Source organism: Salvelinus alpinus, chromosome 8 (genome assembly GCF_045679555.1).
Source record: "Salvelinus alpinus chromosome 8, SLU_Salpinus.1, whole genome shotgun sequence".
Lineage (NCBI taxonomy): Eukaryota > Metazoa > Chordata > Actinopteri > Salmoniformes > Salmonidae > Salvelinus > Salvelinus alpinus.
The window spans coordinates 51,707,066-51,729,423 of NC_092093.1; the positions used below are offsets into that span (position 1 = coordinate 51,707,066).

At 37.3% G+C, this 22,358-nt stretch overlaps 1 protein-coding gene across 16 annotated transcripts in view; it reads left to right on the forward strand.

Annotated features, from left to right (window-relative positions):
- The window catches only part of eya1 (EYA transcriptional coactivator and phosphatase 1), a 170,964-nt gene extending 154,817 nt beyond the window's left edge, over positions 1 to 16,147 (forward strand). For all 16 annotated transcript variants that reach the window (XM_071414116.1, XM_071414121.1, XM_071414119.1 and 13 more), the window contains one exon: positions 15,825 to 16,147. In XM_071414116.1, coding sequence (XP_071270217.1) covers positions 15,825 to 15,905 — 81 coding nt within the window. In that variant the 3' untranslated portion in view covers positions 15,906 to 16,147. The remainder of the gene's footprint in view (positions 1 to 15,824) is intronic.
- Positions 16,148 to 22,358: the final 6,211 nt, after the last annotated feature.

The window sequence follows — 22,358 nt, forward strand, 5'->3', positions numbered from 1 at the left end:
TATAGTACCATCATTAGTTATAGTACCATCATTAGGCATAGTACCATCATTAGTTATAGTACCATCATTAGTTATAATAATATCATTAGTTATTGGACCATCATTAGTTATAGTTCCAGTAGTACCATCATTAGTTATAGTACCATCATCAGTTATAGTACCATCATTAGTTATAGGACCATCATTAGTTATAGTACAATCATTAGTTATAGTACCAGTAGTATCATCATTAGTTATAGTACCATCTTTAGATATAGTACCATCATTAGATATAGTACCAGTAGTACCATCATTAGTTATAGTACCATCATTACTTATAGTGCCATAATAAGTTATAGCACCATCATTAGTTATAGTGCCATCATTAGTTATATTACCAGTAGTACCAGCATTAGTTATTGTACCATCATTAGTTATAGTACCATCATTAGTTATAGTACCATCATTAGTTATTTTTCCATTAGTTTTAGTACCAGTAGTACCATCATTAGGTATAGTACCATCATTAGATATAGTACCATCATTAGATATAGTACCAGTAGTACCATCATTAGTTATAGTACCATCATTACTTATAGTGCCATAATAAGTTATAGCACCATCATTAGTTATAGTACCATCATTAGTTATATTACCAGTAGTACCAGCATTAGTTATTGTACCATCATTAGTTATAGTACCATCATTAGTTATAGTACCATCATTAGTTATAGTACAATCATTAGTTCTAGTACCATCATTAGTTATAGTACATTTATTAGTTTTAGTACCATCATTAGTTATAGTAACATTATTAGTTATAGTACCAGTAGTACCATCATTAGTTATAATACCACCATTAGTTATAATACCAGTAGTACCATCATTAGTTATAGTACCATCATTAGTTATTTTTCCATTAGTTTTAGTACCAGTAGTACCATCATTAGGTATAGTACCATCATTAGATATAGTACCAGTAGTACCATCATTAGTTATAGTACCATCATTACTTATAGTGCCATAATAAGTTATAGCACCATCATTAGTTATAGTACCATCATTAGTTATATTACCAGTAGTACCAGCATTAGTTATTGTACCATCATTAGTTATAGTACCATCATTAGTTATAGTACCATCATTAGTTATAGTACAATCATTAGTTCTAGTACCATCATTAGTTATAGTACATGTATTAGTTTTAGTACCATCATTAGTTATAGTAACATTATTAGTTATAGTACCAGTAGTACCATCATTAGTTATAATACCACCATTAGTTATAATACCAGTAGTTTCATCATTAGTTATAGTACCAGTAGTACCATCATTAGTTATAATACCATCATTAGTTGTAGTACCATCATTAGTTATAGTACCATCATTAGTTATAGTAACAGTAGTACCATCATTAGTTATAGTACCATCATTAGTTATAGTACCAGTAGTACCATCATTAGTTATTGTACCATCATTAGTTATAGTACCATCATTACTTATAGTGTCATAATAAGTTATAGCACCATCATTAGTTATAGTACCAGTAGTACCATCATTAGTTATAGTACCAGTATTCCCATCATTAGTTATTATACCACCAATAGTTATAGTACCATCATTAGTTATAGTACCATCATTAGTTATTGTACCATCATTAGTTATAGTACCAGTAGTACCATCATTAGTTATAGTACCATCATTAGTTATAGTACAAGTAGTACCATCATTAGTTATAGTACCATCATTAGTTATAGTACCAGTAGTACCATCATTAGTTATAGGACCATCATTAGTTATAGTACCATCTTTAGTTATAGTACCATCATTAGTTATAGTACAATCATTAGTTATAGTACCATCTTTAGTGATAGTACCAGTAGTACCATCATTAGTTATAGTACCATCATTAGTTAAAGTACAACCATTAGTTATAGTACAATCATTAGTTATAGTACCAGTAGTACCATCATTAGTTATAGTACCATCATTAGTTATAGTACAATCATTAGTTATAGTACCATCATTAGTTATAGTACCATCAATAGTTATAGTACCAGTAGTACCATCATTAGTATTAGTACAATCATTAGTTATAGTACCATCATTAGCAATAGTACCATCATACGTTATAGTACCAGTAGTACCATCATTAGTTATTGTACCATCATTAGTTATAGTACCAGTAGTACCATCATTAGTTATAGTACCATCATTAGTTATAGTACTATCACTAGTTATTGTACCAGTAGTACCATCATTTGTTATAGTACCATCATTAGTTATAGTACCAGTAGTACCATCATTAGTTATAGTACCATCATGAGTTATTGTACCATCATTAGTTGTAGTACCATCATTAGTTATAGTACCAGTAGTACCATCATTAGTTATAGTACCAGTAGTACTATCATTAGTTATTGTACCATCATTAGTTATAGTACCATTATGAGTTATAGTACCACCATTAGTTATTGTACCAGTAGTACCATCATTAGTTATAGTACCATCATTAGTTATTGTACCATCATTAGTTATAGTACCAGTAGTACCATCATTAGTTATAATACCATCATTAGTTATATTACCATCATTACTTATTTTACCATCATTAGTTATAGTACCAGTAGTACCATCATTCGTTATAGTACCATCATTAATTATAGTACCATCATTAGTTATAGTACCATCATTAGGCATAGTACCATCATTAGTTATAGTACCATCATTAGTTATAATAATATCATTAGTTATTGGACCATCATTAGTTATAGTTCCAGTAGTACCATCATTAGTTATAGTACCATCATCAGTTATAGTACCATCATTAGTTATAGGACCATCATTAGTTATAGTACAATCATTAGTTATAGTACCAGTAGTATCATCATTAGTTATAGTACCATCTTTAGATATAGTACCATCATTAGATATAGTACCAGTAGTACCATCATTAGTTATAGTACCATCATTACTTATAGTGCCATAATAAGTTATAGCACCATCATTAGTTATAGTACCATCATTAGTTATATTACCAGTAGTACCAGCATTAGTTATTGTACCATCATTAGTTATAGTACCATCATTAGTTATAGTACCATCATTAGTTATTTTTCCATTAGTTTTAGTACCAGTAGTACCATCATTAGGTATAGTACCATCATTAGATATAGTACCATCATTAGATATAGTACCAGTAGTACCATCATTAGTTATAGTACCATCATTACTTATAGTGCCATAATAAGTTATAGCACCATCATTAGTTATAGTACCATCATTAGTTATATTACCAGTAGTACCAGCATTAGTTATTGTACCATCATTAGTTATAGTACCATCATTAGTTATAGTACCATCATTAGTTATAGTACAATCATTAGTTCTAGTACCATCATTAGTTATAGTACATTTATTAGTTTTAGTACCATCATTAGTTATAGTAACATTATTAGTTATAGTACCAGTAGTACCATCATTAGTTATAATACCACCATTAGTTATAATACCAGTAGTACCATCATTAGTTATAGTACCAGTAGTACCATCATTAGTTATAATACCATCATTAGTTGTAGTACCATCATTAGTTATAGTACCATCATTAGTTATAGTACCAGTAGTACCATCATTAGTTATAGTTCCATCATTAGTTATAGTACCAGTAGTACCATCATTAGTTATTGTACCATCATTAGTTATAGTACCATCATTACTTATAGTGTCATAATAAGTTATAGCACCATCATTAGTTATAGTACCAGTAGTACCATCATTAGTTATAGTACCAGTATTCCCATCATTAGTTATTATACCACCAATAGTTATAGTACCATCATTAGTTATAGTACCATCATTAGTTATTGTACCATCATTAGTTATAGTACCAGTAGTACCATCATTAGTTATAGTACCATCATTAGTTATAGTACAAGTAGTGCCATCATTAGTTATAGTACCATCATTAGTTATAGTACCAGTAGTACCATCATTAGTTATAGGACCATCATTAGTTATAGTACCATCTTTAGTTATAGTACCATCATTAGTTATAGTACAATCATTAGTTATAGTACCATCTTTAGTGATAGTACCAGTAGTACCATCATTAGTTATAGTACCATCATTAGTTAAAGTACAATCATTAGTTATAGTACAATCATTAGTTATAGTACCAGTAGTACCATCATTAGTTATAGTACCATCATTAGTTATAGTACCATCATTAGTTATAGTACAATCATTAGTTATAGTACCATCATTAGTTATAGTACCATCAATAGTAATAGTACCAGTAGTACCATCATTAGTATTAGTACCATCATTAGTTATAGTACCATCATTAGCAATAGTACCATCATACGTTATAGTACCAGTAGTACCATCATTAGTTATTGTACCATCATTAGTTATAGTACCAGTAGTACCATCATTAGTTATAGTACCATCATTAGTTATATTACCATTATTAGTTATAGTACTATCACTAGTTATTGTACCAGTAGTACCATCATTTGTTATAGTACCATCATTAGTTATAGTACCAGTAGTACCATCATTAGTTATAGTACCATCATTAGTTATAGTACCATCATTAGTTATAGTACCAGTAGTACCATCATTAGTTATAGTACCAGTAGTACTATCATTAGTTATTGTACCATCATTAGTTATAGTACCATTATGAGTTATAGTACCACCATTAGTTATTGTACCAGTAGTACCATCATTAGTTATAGTACCATCATTCGTTATAGTACCATCATTAGTTATAGTACCAGTAGTACCATCATTAGTTATAATACCATCATTAGTTATATTACCATCATTACTTATTTTACCATCATTAGTTATAGTACCAGTAGTACCATCATTCGTTATAGTACCATCATTAATTATAGTACCATCATTAGTTATAGTACCATCATTAGGCATAGTACCATCATTAGTTATAGTACCATCATTAGGCATAGTACCATCATTAGTTATAATAATATCATTAGTTATTGGACCATCATTAGTTATAGTACCAGTAGTACCATCATTAGTTATAGTACCATCATCAGTTATAGTACCATCATTAGTTATAGTACCATCTTTAGTTATAGTACAATCATTAGTTATAGTACCAGTAGTATCATCATTAGTTATAGTACCATCATTAGTTACAGTACAATCATTAGTTATAGTACCATCATTATTTATAGTACCATAATTAGTTATAGTACCAGTAGTACCATCATTAGTTTTAGTACCATCATTAGTTATAGTTCCATCATGAGTAATAGTACCATCATAAGTTATAGTACCAGTAGTACCAGCATAAGTTATAGTACCATCATTAGTTATAGTACCAGTAGTACCATCATTAGTTGTAGTACCATCATTAGTTATAGTACCAGTAGTACCATCATTAGTTATAGTACCATCATTAGGTATAGTACCAGTAGTACCATCATTAGTTATTGTACCATCATTAGTTATAGTACCATTATTAGTTATTGTACCATCATTAGTTATAGTACCAGTAGTACCATCATTAGTTATTGTACCATCATTAGTTACAGTACCAGTAGTACCATCATTAGTTATAGTACCATCATTGGTTATAGTACAAGTAGTACCATCATTAGTTGTAGTACCATTATTAGTTATAGTACCATCATTAGTTATAGTACCATCACTAGTTATTGTACCAGTAATACCATCATTAGTTATAGTACCATCATTAGCTATAGTACCATCATTAGTTATAGTACCAGTAGTACCATCATTAGTTATAGTACCATCATTAGTTATAGTACCAGTAGTACCATCATTAGTTATTGTACCATCATTAGTTATAGTACCATTACTAGTTATAGTACCATCATTAGTTATTGTACCAGTAGTACCATCATTAGTTATAGTACCATCATTAGTTATAGTACCAGTAGTACCATCATTAGTTATAGTACCATCATTACTTATAGTGCCATAATAAGTTATAGCACCATCATTAGTTATAGTACCAGTATTCCCATCATTAGTTATAGTACCATCATTCGTTATAGTACCATCATTAGTTATAGTACCAGTAGTGCCATCATTAGGTACAGTGCCATCATTAGTTATTGTACCATCATTAGTTATAGTACCATCATTAGGTATAGTACCATCATTAGTTATTGTACCATCATTAGTTATAGTACCATCATTAGTTATTGTACCATCATTAGTTATAGTACCAGTAGTACCATCATTAGTTATTGTACCATCATTAGTTATAGTACCAGTAGTACCATCATTAGTTATAGTACCATCATTAGTTATAGTACAAGTAGTACCATCATTAGTTATAGTACCATCATTAGTTATAGTACCAGTAGTACCATCATTAGTTATAGGACCATCATTAGTTATAGTACCATCTTTAGTTATAGTACCATCATTAGTTATAGTACAATCATTAGTTATAGTACCATCTTTAGTGATAGTACCAGTAGTACCATCATTAGTTATAGTACCATCATTAGTTAAAGTACAATCATTAGTTATAGTACAATCATTAGTTATAGTACCAGTAGTACCATCATTAGTTATAGTACCATCATTAGTTATAGTACCATCATTAGTTATAGTACAATCATTAGTTATAGTACCATCATTAGTTATAGTACCATCAATAGTAATAGTACCAGTAGTACCATCATTAGTATTAGTACCATCATTAGTTATAGTACCAACATTAGCAATAGTACCATCATACGTTATAGTACCAGTAGTACCATCATTAGTTATTGTACCATCATTAGTTATAGTACCAGTAGTACCATCATTAGTTATAGTACCATCATTAGTTATATTACCATTATTAGTTATAGTACTATCACTAGTTATTGTACCAGTAGTACCATCATTTGTTATAGTACCATCATTAGTTATAGTACCAGTAGTACCATCATTAGTTATAGTACCATCATTAGTTATAGTACCAGTAGTACCATCATTAGTTATACTACCAGTAGTACTATCATTAGTTATTGTACCATCATTAGTTATAGTACCATTATGAGTTATAGTACCACCATTAGTTATTGTACCAGTAGTACCATCATTAGTTATAGTACCATCATTCGTTATAGTACCATCATTAGTTATAGTACCAGTAGTACCATCATTAGTTATAATACCATCATTAGTTATATTACCATCATTACTTATTTTACCATCATTAGTTATAGTACCAGTAGTACCATCATTCGTTATAGTACCATCATTAATTATAGTACCATCATTAGTTATAGTACCATCATTAGGCATAGTACCATCATTAGTTATAGTACCATCATTAGGCATAGTACCATCATTAGTTATAATAATATCATTAGTTATTGGACCATCATTAGTTATAGTACCAGTAGTACCATCATTAGTTATAGTACCATCATCAGTTATAGTATCATCATTAGTTATAGTACCATCTTTAGTTATAGTACAATCATTAGTTATAGTACCAGTAGTATCATCATTAGTTATAGTACCATCATTAGTTACAGTACAATCATTATAGTACCATCATTATTTATAGTACCATAATTAGTTATAGTACCAGTAGTACCATCATTAGTTTTAGTACCATCATTAGTTATAGTTCCATCATGAGTAATAGTACCATCATAAGTTATAGTACCAGTAGTACCAGCATAAGTTATAGTACCATCATTAGTTATAGTACCAGTAGTACCATCATTAGTTATAGTACCATGATTAGTTGTAGTACCATCATTAGTTATAGTACCAGTAGTACCATCATTAGTTATAGTACCATCATTAGGTATAGTACCAGTAGTACCATCATTAGTTATTGTACCATCATTAGTTATAGTACCATTATTAGTTATTATACCATCATTAGTTATAGTACCAATAGTACCATCATTAGTTATTGTACCATCATTAGTTACAGTACCAGTAGTACCATCATTAGTTATAGTACCATCATTAGTTATAGTACAAGTAGTACCATCATTAGTTGTAGTACCATTATTAGTTATAGTACCATCATTAGTTATAGTACCATCACTAGTTATTGTACCAGTAATACCATCATTAGTTATAGTACCATCATTAGCTATAGTACCATCATTAGTTATAGTACCAGTAGTACCATCATTAGTTATAGTACCATCATTAGTTATAGTACCAGTAGTACCATCATTAGTTATTGTACCATCATTAGTTATAGTACCATTATTAGTTATAGTACCATCATTAGTTATTGTACCAGTTTTACCATCATTAGTTATAGTACCATCATTAGTTATAGTACCAGTAGTACCATCATTAGTTATAGTACCATCATTAGTTATTTTTCCATTAGTTTTAGTACCAGTAGTACCATCATTAGGTATAGTACCATCATTAGATATAGTACCATCATTAGATATAGTACCATCATTAGATATAGTACCAGTAGTACCATCATTAGTTATAGTACCATCATTAGTTATAGTACCATCATTACTTATAGTGCCATAATAAGTTATAGCACCATCATTAGTTATAGTACCAGTAGTACCATCATTAGTTCTAGTACCAGTATTCCCATCATTAGTTATTATACCACCAATAGTTATAGTACCATCATTAGTTATAGTACCATCATTAGTTATTGTACCATCATTAGTTATAGTACCAGTAGTACCATCATTAGTTATAGTACCATCATTCGTTATAGTACCATCATTAGTTATAGTACCATCATTAGTTATAGTACCATCATTACTTATAGTGCCATAATAAGTTATAGCACCATCATTAGTTATAGTACCAGTAGTACCATCATTAGTTCTAGTACCAGTATTCCCATCATTAGTTATTATACCACCAATAGTTATAGTACCATCATTAGTTATAGTACCATCATTAGTTATTGTACCATCATTAGTTATAGTACCAGTAGTACCATCATTAGTTATAGTACCATCATTCGTTATAGTACCATCATTAGTTATAGTACCAGTAGTGCCATCATTAGGTACAGTGCCATCATTAGTTATTGTACCATCATTAGTTATAGTACCATCATTAGTTATTGTACCATCATTAGTTATAGTACCATCATTAGTTATAGTACCATCATTAGTTATAGTACCAGTAGTACCATCATTAGTTTTAGTACCATCATTAGTTATAGTACCATCATTAGTTATAGTACCAGTAGTACCATCATTAGTTATAGTACCATCATTAGTTATAGTACCATCATTAGTTATAGTACCAGTAGTACCATCATTAGTTATAGTACCATCATTAGTTATAGTACCAGTTGTAACATCATTAGGTATTGTACCATCATTAGTTATAGTACCATTATTAGTTATAGTACCAGCATTAGTTATTGTACCAGTAGTACCATCATTAGTTATAGTACCATCATTAGTTATAGTACCATCATTAGTTACAGTACCAGTAGTACCATCATTAGTTATAGTACCATCATTAGTTATATTACCATTCGTTTTAATACCAGTAGTACCATCATTAGTTACAGTACCAACATTAGTTATAGTACCATCATTAGTTATAGTACCAGTAGTACCATCATTAGTTATAGTACCATCATTAGTTATAGTACCATCATTAGGTATAGTACCATCATTAGGTATAGTGCCATCATTAGTTATTGTATGATCATTAGTTATAGTACATTCATTAGTTATAGCAACATCATTAGGTATAGTATCATCATTAGTTATAGTACCATCATTAGTTATAGTACCATCATTAGTTATAGTACCAGTATAACCATCATTAGTTATAGTAACATCATTAGTTATAGTACCATCATTAGTTATAGTACCAGTACTACCATCATTAGGTATAGTACCATCGTTAGTTATATTACCATCATTAGTTATAGTACCATCATTAGTTATAGTACCATCATTAGTTATAGTGCCGTCATTAGTTATAGTGCCATCATTAGGTATAGTACCAGTAGTACCATCATTAGTTGTAGTACCATCATTAGTTATAGTGCCGTCATTAGTTATAGTGCCATCATTAGGTATAGTACCAGTAGTACCATCATTAGTTATAGTACCATCATTAGTTATAGTACCATCATTAGTTATAGTGCCGTCATTAGTTATAGTGCCATCATTAGTTATAGTACCAGTAGTACCATCATTAGTTATAGTAACATCATTAGTCATAGTACCATCATTAGTTATAGTACCGTCATTAGTTATAGTACCATCATTAGTTATAGTACCAGTAGTACCATCATTAGTTATAGTACCAGTCGTACCATCATTAGGTATAATACCATTATTAATTATATTACCATTAGTTTTAGTACCAGTAGTACCATCATTAGTTATAGTACCATCATTAGTTATAGTACCATCATTAGTTATATTACCATTAGTTTTAGTACCAGTAGTACCATCATTAGTTATAGTACCATCATTAGGTATAGTACCATCATTAGTTATTGTACCATCATTAGTGATAGTACCATCATTAGTTATAGTACCATCATTAGTTATAGTACCAGTAGTGCCATCATTAGGTACAGTGCCATCATTAGTTATTGTACCATCATTAGTTATAGTACCATCATTAGGTATAGTACAATCATTAGTTATAGTACCATCATTAGTTATAGTACCATCATTAGTTATAGTACCAGTAGTACCATCATTAGTTACAGTACCATCATTAGTTATAGTACCATCATTAGGTATAGTACAATCATTAGTTATAGTACCATCATTAGTTATAGTACCATCATTAGTTATAGTACCAGTAGTACCATCATTCGTTTTTGTACCATCATTAGTTATAATACCATCATTAGTTATAGTTCCATCATTAGTTATAGTACCATCATTACTTATAGTACAATCATTAGTTATAGCACCATCATTAGTTATAGTACCAGTAGTACCATCATTAGTTATAGTACCAGTAGTGCCATCATTAGGTACAGTGCCATCATTAGTTATTATACCATCAATAGTTATAGTACCATCATTAGTTATAGTACCATCATTAGTTATAGTACCATAATTAGTTATTGTACCATCATTAGTTATTGTACCATCATTAGTTATAGTACAAGTAGTACCATCATTAGTTATAGTACCATCATTAGTTATAGTGCCATCATTAGTTAAAGTACCATCATTAGTTATAGTACCATCATTAGTTATTGTACCATCATTAGTTATAGTACCATCATTAGTTATTGTACCATCATTAGTTATAGTACCATCATTAGTTATAGTACCATCATAAGTTATAGTACCAGTATTACCATCCTTAGTTATAGTTCCATCATTAGTTATAGTACCAGTAATACCATAATTATTTATAGTACAGGTAGTACCATCATTAGGTATAGTATCATCATTAGTTATAGTACCATCATTAGTTATAGTACCATCATTAGTTATAGTACCATCATTAGTTATAGTGCCATCATTAGTATAATATCATCATTAGTTATAGTACCATCATTAGTTATAGTACCATCATTAGTTATAGTACCATCATTAGTAATAATACCAGTAGTACCATCATTAGTTATAGTACCAGTAGTACCATCATTAGTTATAGTACCAGTAGTACCATCATTAGTTATTGTACCATCATTAGTTATAGTACCATCATTAGTTATAGTACCATCATTAGTTATAGTACCAGAAGTACCATCATTAGGTATAGTACCATCATTAGTTATAGTACCAGTAGTACCATCATTAGTTATAGTACCATCATTAGTTATAATACCATCATTAGTTATAGTATCAGTAGTACCAACATTAGTAATAGTACCATCATTAGTACTGGTACCATCATTAGTAATACTACCATCATTAGTAATAGTACCATCATTAGTAATAGTACTAGTAGTACCATCATTAGTAATAGTACCATCATTAGTTATAGTACCAGTAGTACCATCATTAGTAATAGTACCATCATTAGGTATAGTACCATCATTAGTAATAGTACCATCATTAGGTATAGTACCATCATTAGTTATAGTACCAGTCGTACCATCATTAGGTATAATACCATTATTAATTATATTACCATTAGTTTTAGTACCAGTAGTACCATCATTAGTTATAGTACCATCATTAGTTATAGTACCATCATTAGTTATATTACCATTAGTTTTAGTACCAGTAGTACCATCATTAGTTATAGTACCATCATTAGGTATAGTACCATCATTAGTTATTGTACCATCATTAGTGATAGTACCATCATTAGTTATAGTACCATCATTAGTTATAGTACCAGTAGTGCCATCATTAGGTACAGTGCCATCATTAGTTATTGTACCATCATTAGTTATAGTACCATCATTAGGTATAGTACAATCATTAGTTATAGTACCATCATTAGTTATAGTACCATCATTAGTTATAGTACCAGTAGTACCATCATTAGTTACAGTACCATCATTAGTTATAGTACCATCATTAGGTATAGTACAATCATTAGTTATAGTACCATCATTAGTTATAGTACCATCATTAGTTATAGTACCAGTAGTACCATCATTCGTTTTTGTACCATCATTAGTTATAATACCATCATTAGTTATAGTTCCATCATTAGTTATAGTACCATCATTACTTATAGTACAATCATTAGTTATAGCACCATCATTAGTTATAGTACCAGTAGTACCATCATTAGTTATAGTACCAGTAGTGCCATCATTAGGTACAGTGCCATCATTAGTTATTATACCATCAATAGTTATAGTACCATCATTAGTTATAGTACCATCATTAGTTATAGTACCATAATTAGTTATTGTACCATCATTAGTTATTGTACCATCATTAGTTATAGTACAAGTAGTACCATCATTAGTTATAGTACCATCATTAGTTATAGTGCCATCATTAGTTAAAGTACCATCATTAGTTATAGTACCATCATTAGTTATTGTACCATCATTAGTTATAGTACCATCATTAGTTATTGTACCATCATTAGTTATAGTACCATCATTAGTTATAGTACCATCATAAGTTATAGTACCAGTATTACCATCCTTAGTTATAGTTCCATCATTAGTTATAGTACCAGTAATACCATAATTATTTATAGTACAGGTAGTACCATCATTAGGTATAGTATCATCATTAGTTATAGTACCATCATTAGTTATAGTACCATCATTAGTTATAGTACCATCATTAGTTATAGTGCCATCATTAGTATAATATCATCATTAGTTATAGTACCATCATTAGTTATAGTACCATCATTAGTTATAGTACCATCATTAGTAATAATACCAGTAGTACCATCATTAGTTATAGTACCAGTAGTACCATCATTAGTTATAGTACCAGTAGTACCATCATTAGTTATTGTACCATCATTAGTTATAGTACCATCATTAGTTATAGTACCATCATTAGTTATAGTACCAGAAGTACCATCATTAGGTATAGTACCATCATTAGTTATAGTACCAGTAGTACCATCATTAGTTATAGTACCATCATTAGTTATAATACCATCATTAGTTATAGTATCAGTAGTACCAACATTAGTAATAGTACCATCATTAGTACTGGTACCATCATTAGTAATACTACCATCATTAGTAATAGTACCATCATTAGTAATAGTACTAGTAGTACCATCATTAGTAATAGTACCATCATTAGTTATAGTACCAGTAGTACCATCATTAGTAATAGTACCATCATTAGGTATAGTACCATCATTAGTAATAGTACCATCATTAGGTATAGTACCATCATTAGTTATAGTACCAGTAGTACCATCATTAGTTATAGTACCAGTAGTACCATCATTAGTTATAGTACCAGTAGTACCAACATTAGTAATAGTACCATCACAGCTGTGTTATTGCCAGGAGAGAGAAGCTTGGGCTTTCATTCTTACACAGACTCACTTGTTTTTTTTGCTTTCTTTCATAGTCCAACTATTTGTTACATTCCTGTTCCTTTCCCCTCCCCTGCTTTTGTGTAACGTTCCGTGTCTCTAGCACCAAGAAAATGTATTCAAATTAGCTTCTTGTACCATTTATGTGATTGGATGTTCCTTAATAATAAAATATGAAAGTTTTTTCAATTTCCTGAATCAAATCAAATCAAATGTATTTATATAGCCCTTCTTACATCAGCTGATATCTCAAATTGCTGTACAGAAACCCAGCCTAAAACCCCAAACAGCAAGCAATGCAGGTGTAGAAGCACGGTAGCTAGAAAAAACTCCCTAGAAAGGCCAAAACCTAGGAAGAAACTTATAGAGGAACCAGGCTATGAGGGGTGGCCAGTCCTCTTCTGGCTGTGCCGGGTGGAGATCATAACAGAACATGGCCAAGATGTTCAAATGTTCATAAATGACCAGCATGGTCAAATAATAATAATCACAGTAGTTGTCGAGGGTGCAACAAGTCAGCACCTCAGGAGTAAATGTCAGTTGGCTTTTCATAGCCGATCATTAAGAGTATCTCTACTCTCTCTCTCTAGAGAGTTGAAAACAGCAGGTCTGGGACAGGTAGCACGTCCGGTGAACAGGTCAGGGTTCCATAGCCGCAGGCAGAACAGTTGAAACTGGAGCAGCAGCACGGCCAGGTGGACTGGGGACAGCAAGGAGTCATCATGCCAGGTAGTCCTGAGGCATGGTCCTAGGGCTTAGGTCCTCCGAGAGAGAGAAAGAAAGAAAGAAAGAAAGAAAGAAAGAAAGAAAGAAAGAAAGAAAGAAAGAAAGAAAGAAAGAAAGAAAGAAAGAAAGAGGGAAAGAGAGAATTAGAGAGAGCATACTTCAATTCACACAGGACACCGGATAAGACAGGAGAAATACTCCAGATATAACTGACTGACCCTAGCCCCCTGACACATAAACTATTGCAGCATAAATACTGGAGGCTGAGACAGGAGGGGTCAGGAGACACTGTGGCCCCATCCGATGATACCCCCAGACAGTGCCAAACAGGCAGGATATAACCCCACCCACTTTGCCAAAGCACAGCCCCCACACCACTAGAGGGATAACTTCAACCACCAACTTACCATCCTGAGACAAGGCCGAGTATAGCCCACAAAGATCTCCGCCACGGCACAACCCAAGGGGGGGCGCCAACCCAGACAGGAAGACCACGTCAGTGACTCAACCCACTCAAGTGACGCACCCCTCCTAGGGACGGCATGGAAGAGCACCAGTAAGGCAGTGACTCAGTCCCTGTAATAGGGTTAGAGGCAGAGAATCCCAGTGGAGAGAGGGAAACCGGCCAGGCAGAGACAGCAAGGGCGGTTCGTTGCTCCAGAGCCTTTCCGTTCACCTTCACACCCCTGGGCCAGACTACACTCAATCATAGGACCTACTGAAGAGATGAGCCTTCAGTAAAGACTTAAAGGTTGAGACCGAGTCTGCGTCTCTCACATGGTTAGGCAAACCATTCCATAAAAATTGAGCTCTACAGGAGAAAGCCCTGCCTCTAGCTGTTTGCTTAGAAATTCTAGGGACAATTAGGAGGCCTGCGTCTTGTGACCGTAGCGTACGTGTAGGTATGTACGGCAGGACCAAATCGGAAAGAAAGGTAGGAGCAAGCCCATGTAATGCTTTGTAGGTTAGCAGTAAAACCTTGAAATCAGCCCATGCCTTAACAGGAAGCCAGTGTAGGGAGGCTAGCACTGGAGTAGGAAACAGGAAGCCAGTGTAGGGAGGCTAGCACTGGAGTAATATGATGCAATTTTTGGGTTCTAGATTCTAGCAGCCGTATTTAGCACTTACTGAACAGTTAAAATGTTTGAGATACCTATTGTAACAGTCCTGTTTCCCCTCCGCAGCACAACATGCCCTTCTGGAGGATCTCCAGCCACTCTGACCTCATGGCCCTCCACCATGCTCTGGACCTAGAGTACTTGTAGCTACCGCCTGGCACTACACTGCCCAGCCCCGAACCTGGCCCCTACACCTACTGGTCCCTACCGGCCCCTACATCAACCTGCTGCCCCTACCGGCCCCTACATCAACCTACTGGCTCCTACCGACCTCTACGTCAACCTACTGGCCCCTACCGGCCCCTACATCAACCTACTGGCTCCTACTGACCCCTACGTCAACCTACTGGCCCCTACCGACCCCTACGTCAACCTACTGGCCCCTAACGGCCCCTACATCAACCTGCTGGCCCCTACCGGCCCTACATCAACCTGCTGGCCCCTACCGACCCCTACGTCAACCTACTGGCCCCTACCGGCCCCTACATCAACCTACTGGCCCCTACCGGCCCCTACATCAACCTACTGGCCTCTACCGGCCCTTCATCAACCTACTGGCCCCTACCGGCCCCTGCATCAACCTACTGGCCCCAACCGGCCCCTACATCAACCTACTGGCCCCTACCGGCCCCTACATCAACCTACTGGCCCCTAACGCCCCCTACATCAACTTGCTGGCCCCTACCGGCCCTACATCAATCGACTGGCCCCTACATCAAAACTGCTGGCCCCTACCGGCCCCTACATCAACCTACTGGCCTCTACCGGCCCTTCATCAACCTACTGGCCCCTACCGGCCCCTACATCAACCTACTGGCCCAAACCGGCCCCTACAGCAACCTACTGGTCCCTACCGGCCCCTACATCAATCTACTGGCCCCTACCGGCTCCTACATCAACCTACTGGTCCCTACCGGCCCCATACATCAACCTACTAGCCCCTACCGACCCCTACATCAACCTACTGGCCCCTACCGACACCTACATCAACCTACTGGCCCCTACATCAAAACTACTGGCCCCTACCGACCCCTACATCAACCTACTGGCCCCTACCGGCCCCTACACAGCTACCACCCACCTACTCTACACAGCTACCACCTACCCTACCCTACACAGCTACCACCTACCCTACCCTACACAGCTACCACCTACCCTACCCAGCTACCACCTACCCTACCCTACACAGCTACCAACTACCACATACCCTACCCTACACAGCTACCACCTCCACCTACCTACTCTAAACAGCTACCACCTACACTACCCTACACAGCTACCACCTACCACCTACCTACCTTACACAGCTACCACCTGGGCCCTACCGGCCTCCAAATGCCTCTATACCTACCTGGCCCAAGCCCTCCACATACCTTAACCACTCTACCAGGCCCTATACCTACTTCTCCACTTCACCCTGCAACCTTTCAGCTTTCACCAACGCCACTCCAGTCCCACACCTAGTGCTCTGACCCCCTCCAGCCCAGAATAAGCCCCCTGTGACGCCTGCCTGCCCTCCTGGCGTTTCCTCCTCTTTCTCCCTCCTGACGTGTCCTCCTCTTCCTCCTGGCTTATTCTCCTCTTCCTCCCTCCTGGCGTGTCCTCCCTAACCTACCACTAGAGAGAAAGGAAATACGTTTTTTTTTTAAAGAGAAACTGGGCGGTGACACCGTGTGACACCGTGTTGACCCCGTGTGACACCGGGTTGACTCCGTGTGACACCGTGTTGACACCGTGTTGACACCGTGTGACACCGTGTTGACTCCGTGTTGACACCGTGTTGACTCCGTGTTGACACCGTGTTGACACCGTGTGACACCGTGTTGACTCCGTGTGACACCGTGTTGACTCCGTGTTGACACCGTGTTGACACCGTGTTGACACCGTGTTGACACCGTGTGACACCGTGTTGACTCCGTGTGACACCGTGTTGACTCCGTGTTGACTCCGTGTTGACATACGGCCACAATTCGTCTTAATCCATAACTTAATTTTTTTTCGTTCTGATGTAGAGGAGTGGAGAAGAGTTTGAATAATTTACGGCATTGCAGCTGCTTGCTGTGGTTACTGTGAATTGGCTGCGGCTTTCTGAAGCCCTCAAAGTGTTTTATGGCCCCGTCTATCTGTCTATCTGTGCCGCCCTCCCTCCTGGCCGGGAGTCTGACGCTAACGACTAACGCTGAAGCCTGGAGTTGCCTGGACTGACCTGGTCACAGAGCTCAGCTACACTACAAATCGCACCAAACCCCCCGACTGAGGGCGACAACAAACTTTCTCGTCCATCGAACTCTCTCGTTCTTTTCAGATTCTCTCTCTTTTTCTGTATCACGCTTTCATTCTCTCTCTCTCTCTCTCCGTGGTATATAGAGACAGAGGGGCCCATGTTGTTCTAACTTGTTTAGCTTGGCCTCAGCCGGGAGTCCTGTCTGGCTTGGCCTCATTCTGGGAGTCCTGTCTGGCTTGGCCTCAGCCGGGAGTCCTGTCTGGCTTGGCCTCATTCTGGGAGTCCTGTCTGGCTTGGCCTCATTCTGGGAGTCCTGTCTGGCTTGGCCTCAGCCGGGAGTCCTGTCTGGCTTGGCCTCAGCCTGGGAGTCCTGTCTGGCTTGGCCTCATTCTGGGAGTCCTGTCTGGCTTGGCCTCAGCCGGGAGTCCTGTCTGGCTTGGCCTCATTCTGGGAGTCCTGTCTGGCTTGGCCTCATTCTGGGAGTCCTGTCTGGCTTGGCCTCAGCCGGGAGTCCTGTCTGGCTTGGCCTCAGCCTGGGAGTCCTGTCTGGCTTGGCCTCAGCCGGGAGTCCTGTCTGGCTTGGCCTCATTCTGGGAGTCCTGTCTTGTTTGGCCTCAGACTGGGAGTCCTGTCTGGCTTCGCCTCAGACTGGGAGTCCTGTCTGGCTTCGCCTCAGACTGGGAGTCCTGTCTGGCTTGGCCTCAGCCTGGGAGTCCTGTCCTTCTTATTATTTATGAACTGAGACTTTGTGAGTGGCACTGTCACAAAAGGAAGGTACCTCCATGAAACGACGTGCCTTTTTCACCTTACAAAGTACTTTGATTACTACCAACCCGTCCACACTATATCACACCAAGACGAACGAGGAGCAAGACCATCCACACGATATCACACCAAGACGAACGAGGAGCAAGACCATCCACACTATATCACACCAAGACGAACGAGGAGCAAGACCATCCACACTATATCACACCAAGACGAACAAGGAGCAAGACCATCCACACGATATCACACCAAGACGAACGAGGAGCAAGACCATCCACACGATATCACACCAAGACGAACGAGGAGCAAGACCATCCACACTATATCACACCAAGACGAACGAGGAGCAAGACCATCCACACGATATCACACCAAGACGAACGAGGAGCAAGACCATCCACACTATATCACACCAAGACGAACGAGGAGCAAGACCATCCACACTATATCACACCAAGACGAACGAGGAGCAAGACCATCCACACTATATCACACCAAGACGAACGAGGAGCAAGACCATCCACACTATATCACACCAAGACGAACGAGGAGCAAGACCATCCACACTATATCACACCAAGACGAACGAGGAGCAAGACCATCCACACTATATCACACCAAGACGAACGAGGAGCAAGACCATCCACACTATATCACACCAAGATGAACGAGGAGGAAGACCATCCACACTATATCACACCAAGACGAACGAGGAGGAAGACCATCCACACTATATCACACCAAGACGAACGAGGAGCAAGACCATCCACACTATATCACACCAAGACGAACGAGGAGCAAGACCATCCACACTATATCACACCAAGACGAACGAGGAGGAAGACCATCCACACTATATCACACCAAGACGAACGAGGAGGAAGACCATCCACACTATATCACACCAAGACGAACGAGGAGGAAGACCATCCACACTATATCACACCAAGACGAACGAGGAGGAAGACCATCCACACTATATCACACCAAGACGAACGAGGAGGAAGACCATCCTCACTATATCACACCAAGACGAACGAGGAGGAAGACCATCCACACTATATCACACCAAGACGAACGAGGAGGAAGACCATCCACACTATATCACACCAAGACGAACGAGGAGGAAGACCATCCTCACTATATCACACCAAGACGAACGAGGAGGAAGACCATCCACACTATATCACACCAAGACGAACGAGGAGGAAGACCATCCACACTATATCACACCAAGACGAACGAGGAGGAAGACCATCCACACTATATCACACCAAGACGAACGAGGAGGAAGACCATCCTCACTATATCACACCAAGACGAACGAGGAGGAAGACCATCCACACTATATCACACCAAGACGAACGAGGAGGAAGACCATCCTCACTATATCACACCAAGACGAACGAGGAGGAAGACCATCCACACTATATCACACCAAGACGAACGAGGAGGAAGACCATCCACACTATATCACACCAAGACGAACGAGGAGCAAGACCATCCACACTATATCACACCAAGACGAACGAGGAGGAAGACCATCCTCACTATATCACACCAAGACGAACGAGGAGGAAGACCATCCACACTATATCACACCAAGACGAACGAGGAGCAAGACCATCCACACTATTTCACACCAAGACGAACGAGGAGCAAGACCATCCACACTATATCACACCAAGACGAACGAGGAGGAAGACCATCCACACGATATCACACCAAGACGAACGAGGAGGAAGACCATCCACGCTATATCACACCAAGACGAACGAGGAGCAAGACCATCCACACTATATCACACCAAGACGAACGAGGAGGAAGACCATCCACACTATATCACACCAAGACGAACGAGGAGCAAGACCATCCACACGATATCACACCAAGACGAACGAGGAGGAAGACCATCCACACTATATCACACCAAGACGAACGAGGAGGAAGACCATCCACACGATATCACACCAAGACGAACGAGGAGCAAGACCATCCACACTATATCACACCAAGACGAACGAGGAGGAAGACCATCCACACTATATCACACCAAGACGAACGAGGAGGAAGACAGACGATAATGGTTATGGAAGAACTAAAATAAAAATAAAAATAAAAAAAGGGATTTTCTAATCATTTAAAAAATAATTAAGAAACTTTATGTACAATGATTCCCGAGACAATCGTGTACAGAGGAAGTATTTTCAATGTGTGCAAAACTGCAATCACTGGACAATCCCTTCCTATATAATAATTGTTTAATACTGTAGGTACAAAGGTGATGATGTTTTCATTGAAGTCAAAAGGCATGCTAATCGAGCACAGAGGCTGATGAGGCTGATGACGGTGATGATGTGTTCATTGAAGTCAAAAGGCATGCTAATCGAGCACAGAGGCTGATGAGGCTGATGACGGTGATGATGTGTTCATTGAAGTCAAAAGGCATGCTAATCAAGCACAGAGGCTGATGAGGCTGATGACGGTGATGATGTGTTCATTGAAGTCAAAAGGCATGCTAATCAAGCACAGAGGCTGATGAGGCTGATGACGGTGATGATGTGTTCATTGAAGTCAAAAGGCATGCTAATCGAGCACAGAGGCTGATGAGGCTGATGACGGTGATGATGTGTTCATTGAAGTCAAAAGGCATGCTAATCAAGCACAGAGGCTGATGAGGCTGATGACGGTGATGATGTGTTCATTGAAGTCAAAAGGCATGCTAATCAAGCACAGAGGCTGATGAGGCTGATGACGGTGATGATGTGTTCATTGAAGTCAAAAGGCATGCTAATCAAGCACAGAGGCTGATGAGGCTGATGACGGTGATGATGTGTTCAGGTTGTTTTGAACCAATAAAAAAAAAAAAAACTTGTAGATGAAAATGAGATTTTATAACTCGTTTTGTTCAAGACCAAAAGCATGGGTGTCAAGTGTCAACGATCATTGTGTTCAGTCAGTGATGTTTCTTCCTCGTACTCTCTCTCTCTATCTCTATTTACACTCAGTATAGAAAGACATTGTGTGATTTCAGTCACATTTTCAACACAATGGTTTCCCTCCCGAATCAAGGCTAGGATTCAATCTGCATTGTCGAATTCGATCTCACGAACGAGGTAGCATTGCCTTTGAAAGCCGCGTTGTCTACAAGCGCGATCGGATTGAATCCCGGTCCAACACTGTGTAGATCCATGTTTCATTTGGGGGGGATGTTTTTTTATGTTCACTTACTTGGAAAAGTTGTCAGAACTTGTTTTTGTTGTTGTTTTTTTAATGTTACCGCTCGGTCAGTTCCCAGACTCTGAGCCGTAATAGAGTACCATTTGAATGAATTTAGGAAAAGTTCAGCTTTCAGGAATGAAAAAAAGAAAAAACAAGCTTAAATAGGTTTTATTATCTTTTCTACAAGCGCTATAACAAAAACTATTGTACAGCGTACATTTTTGTATGAAGTCGTGTTTTTATTTAGAATTTAGAAAAAATGATTGTGTTCTTCTTGTGTCCACACCTTTTTGAATTTCTGTAGTTGAAAATGAAATTCATATGATGCCCTTTTTTTTGATAGTGCTTATTATGATAGGACTGTGGACTGAAGTGGTGGGACGGGA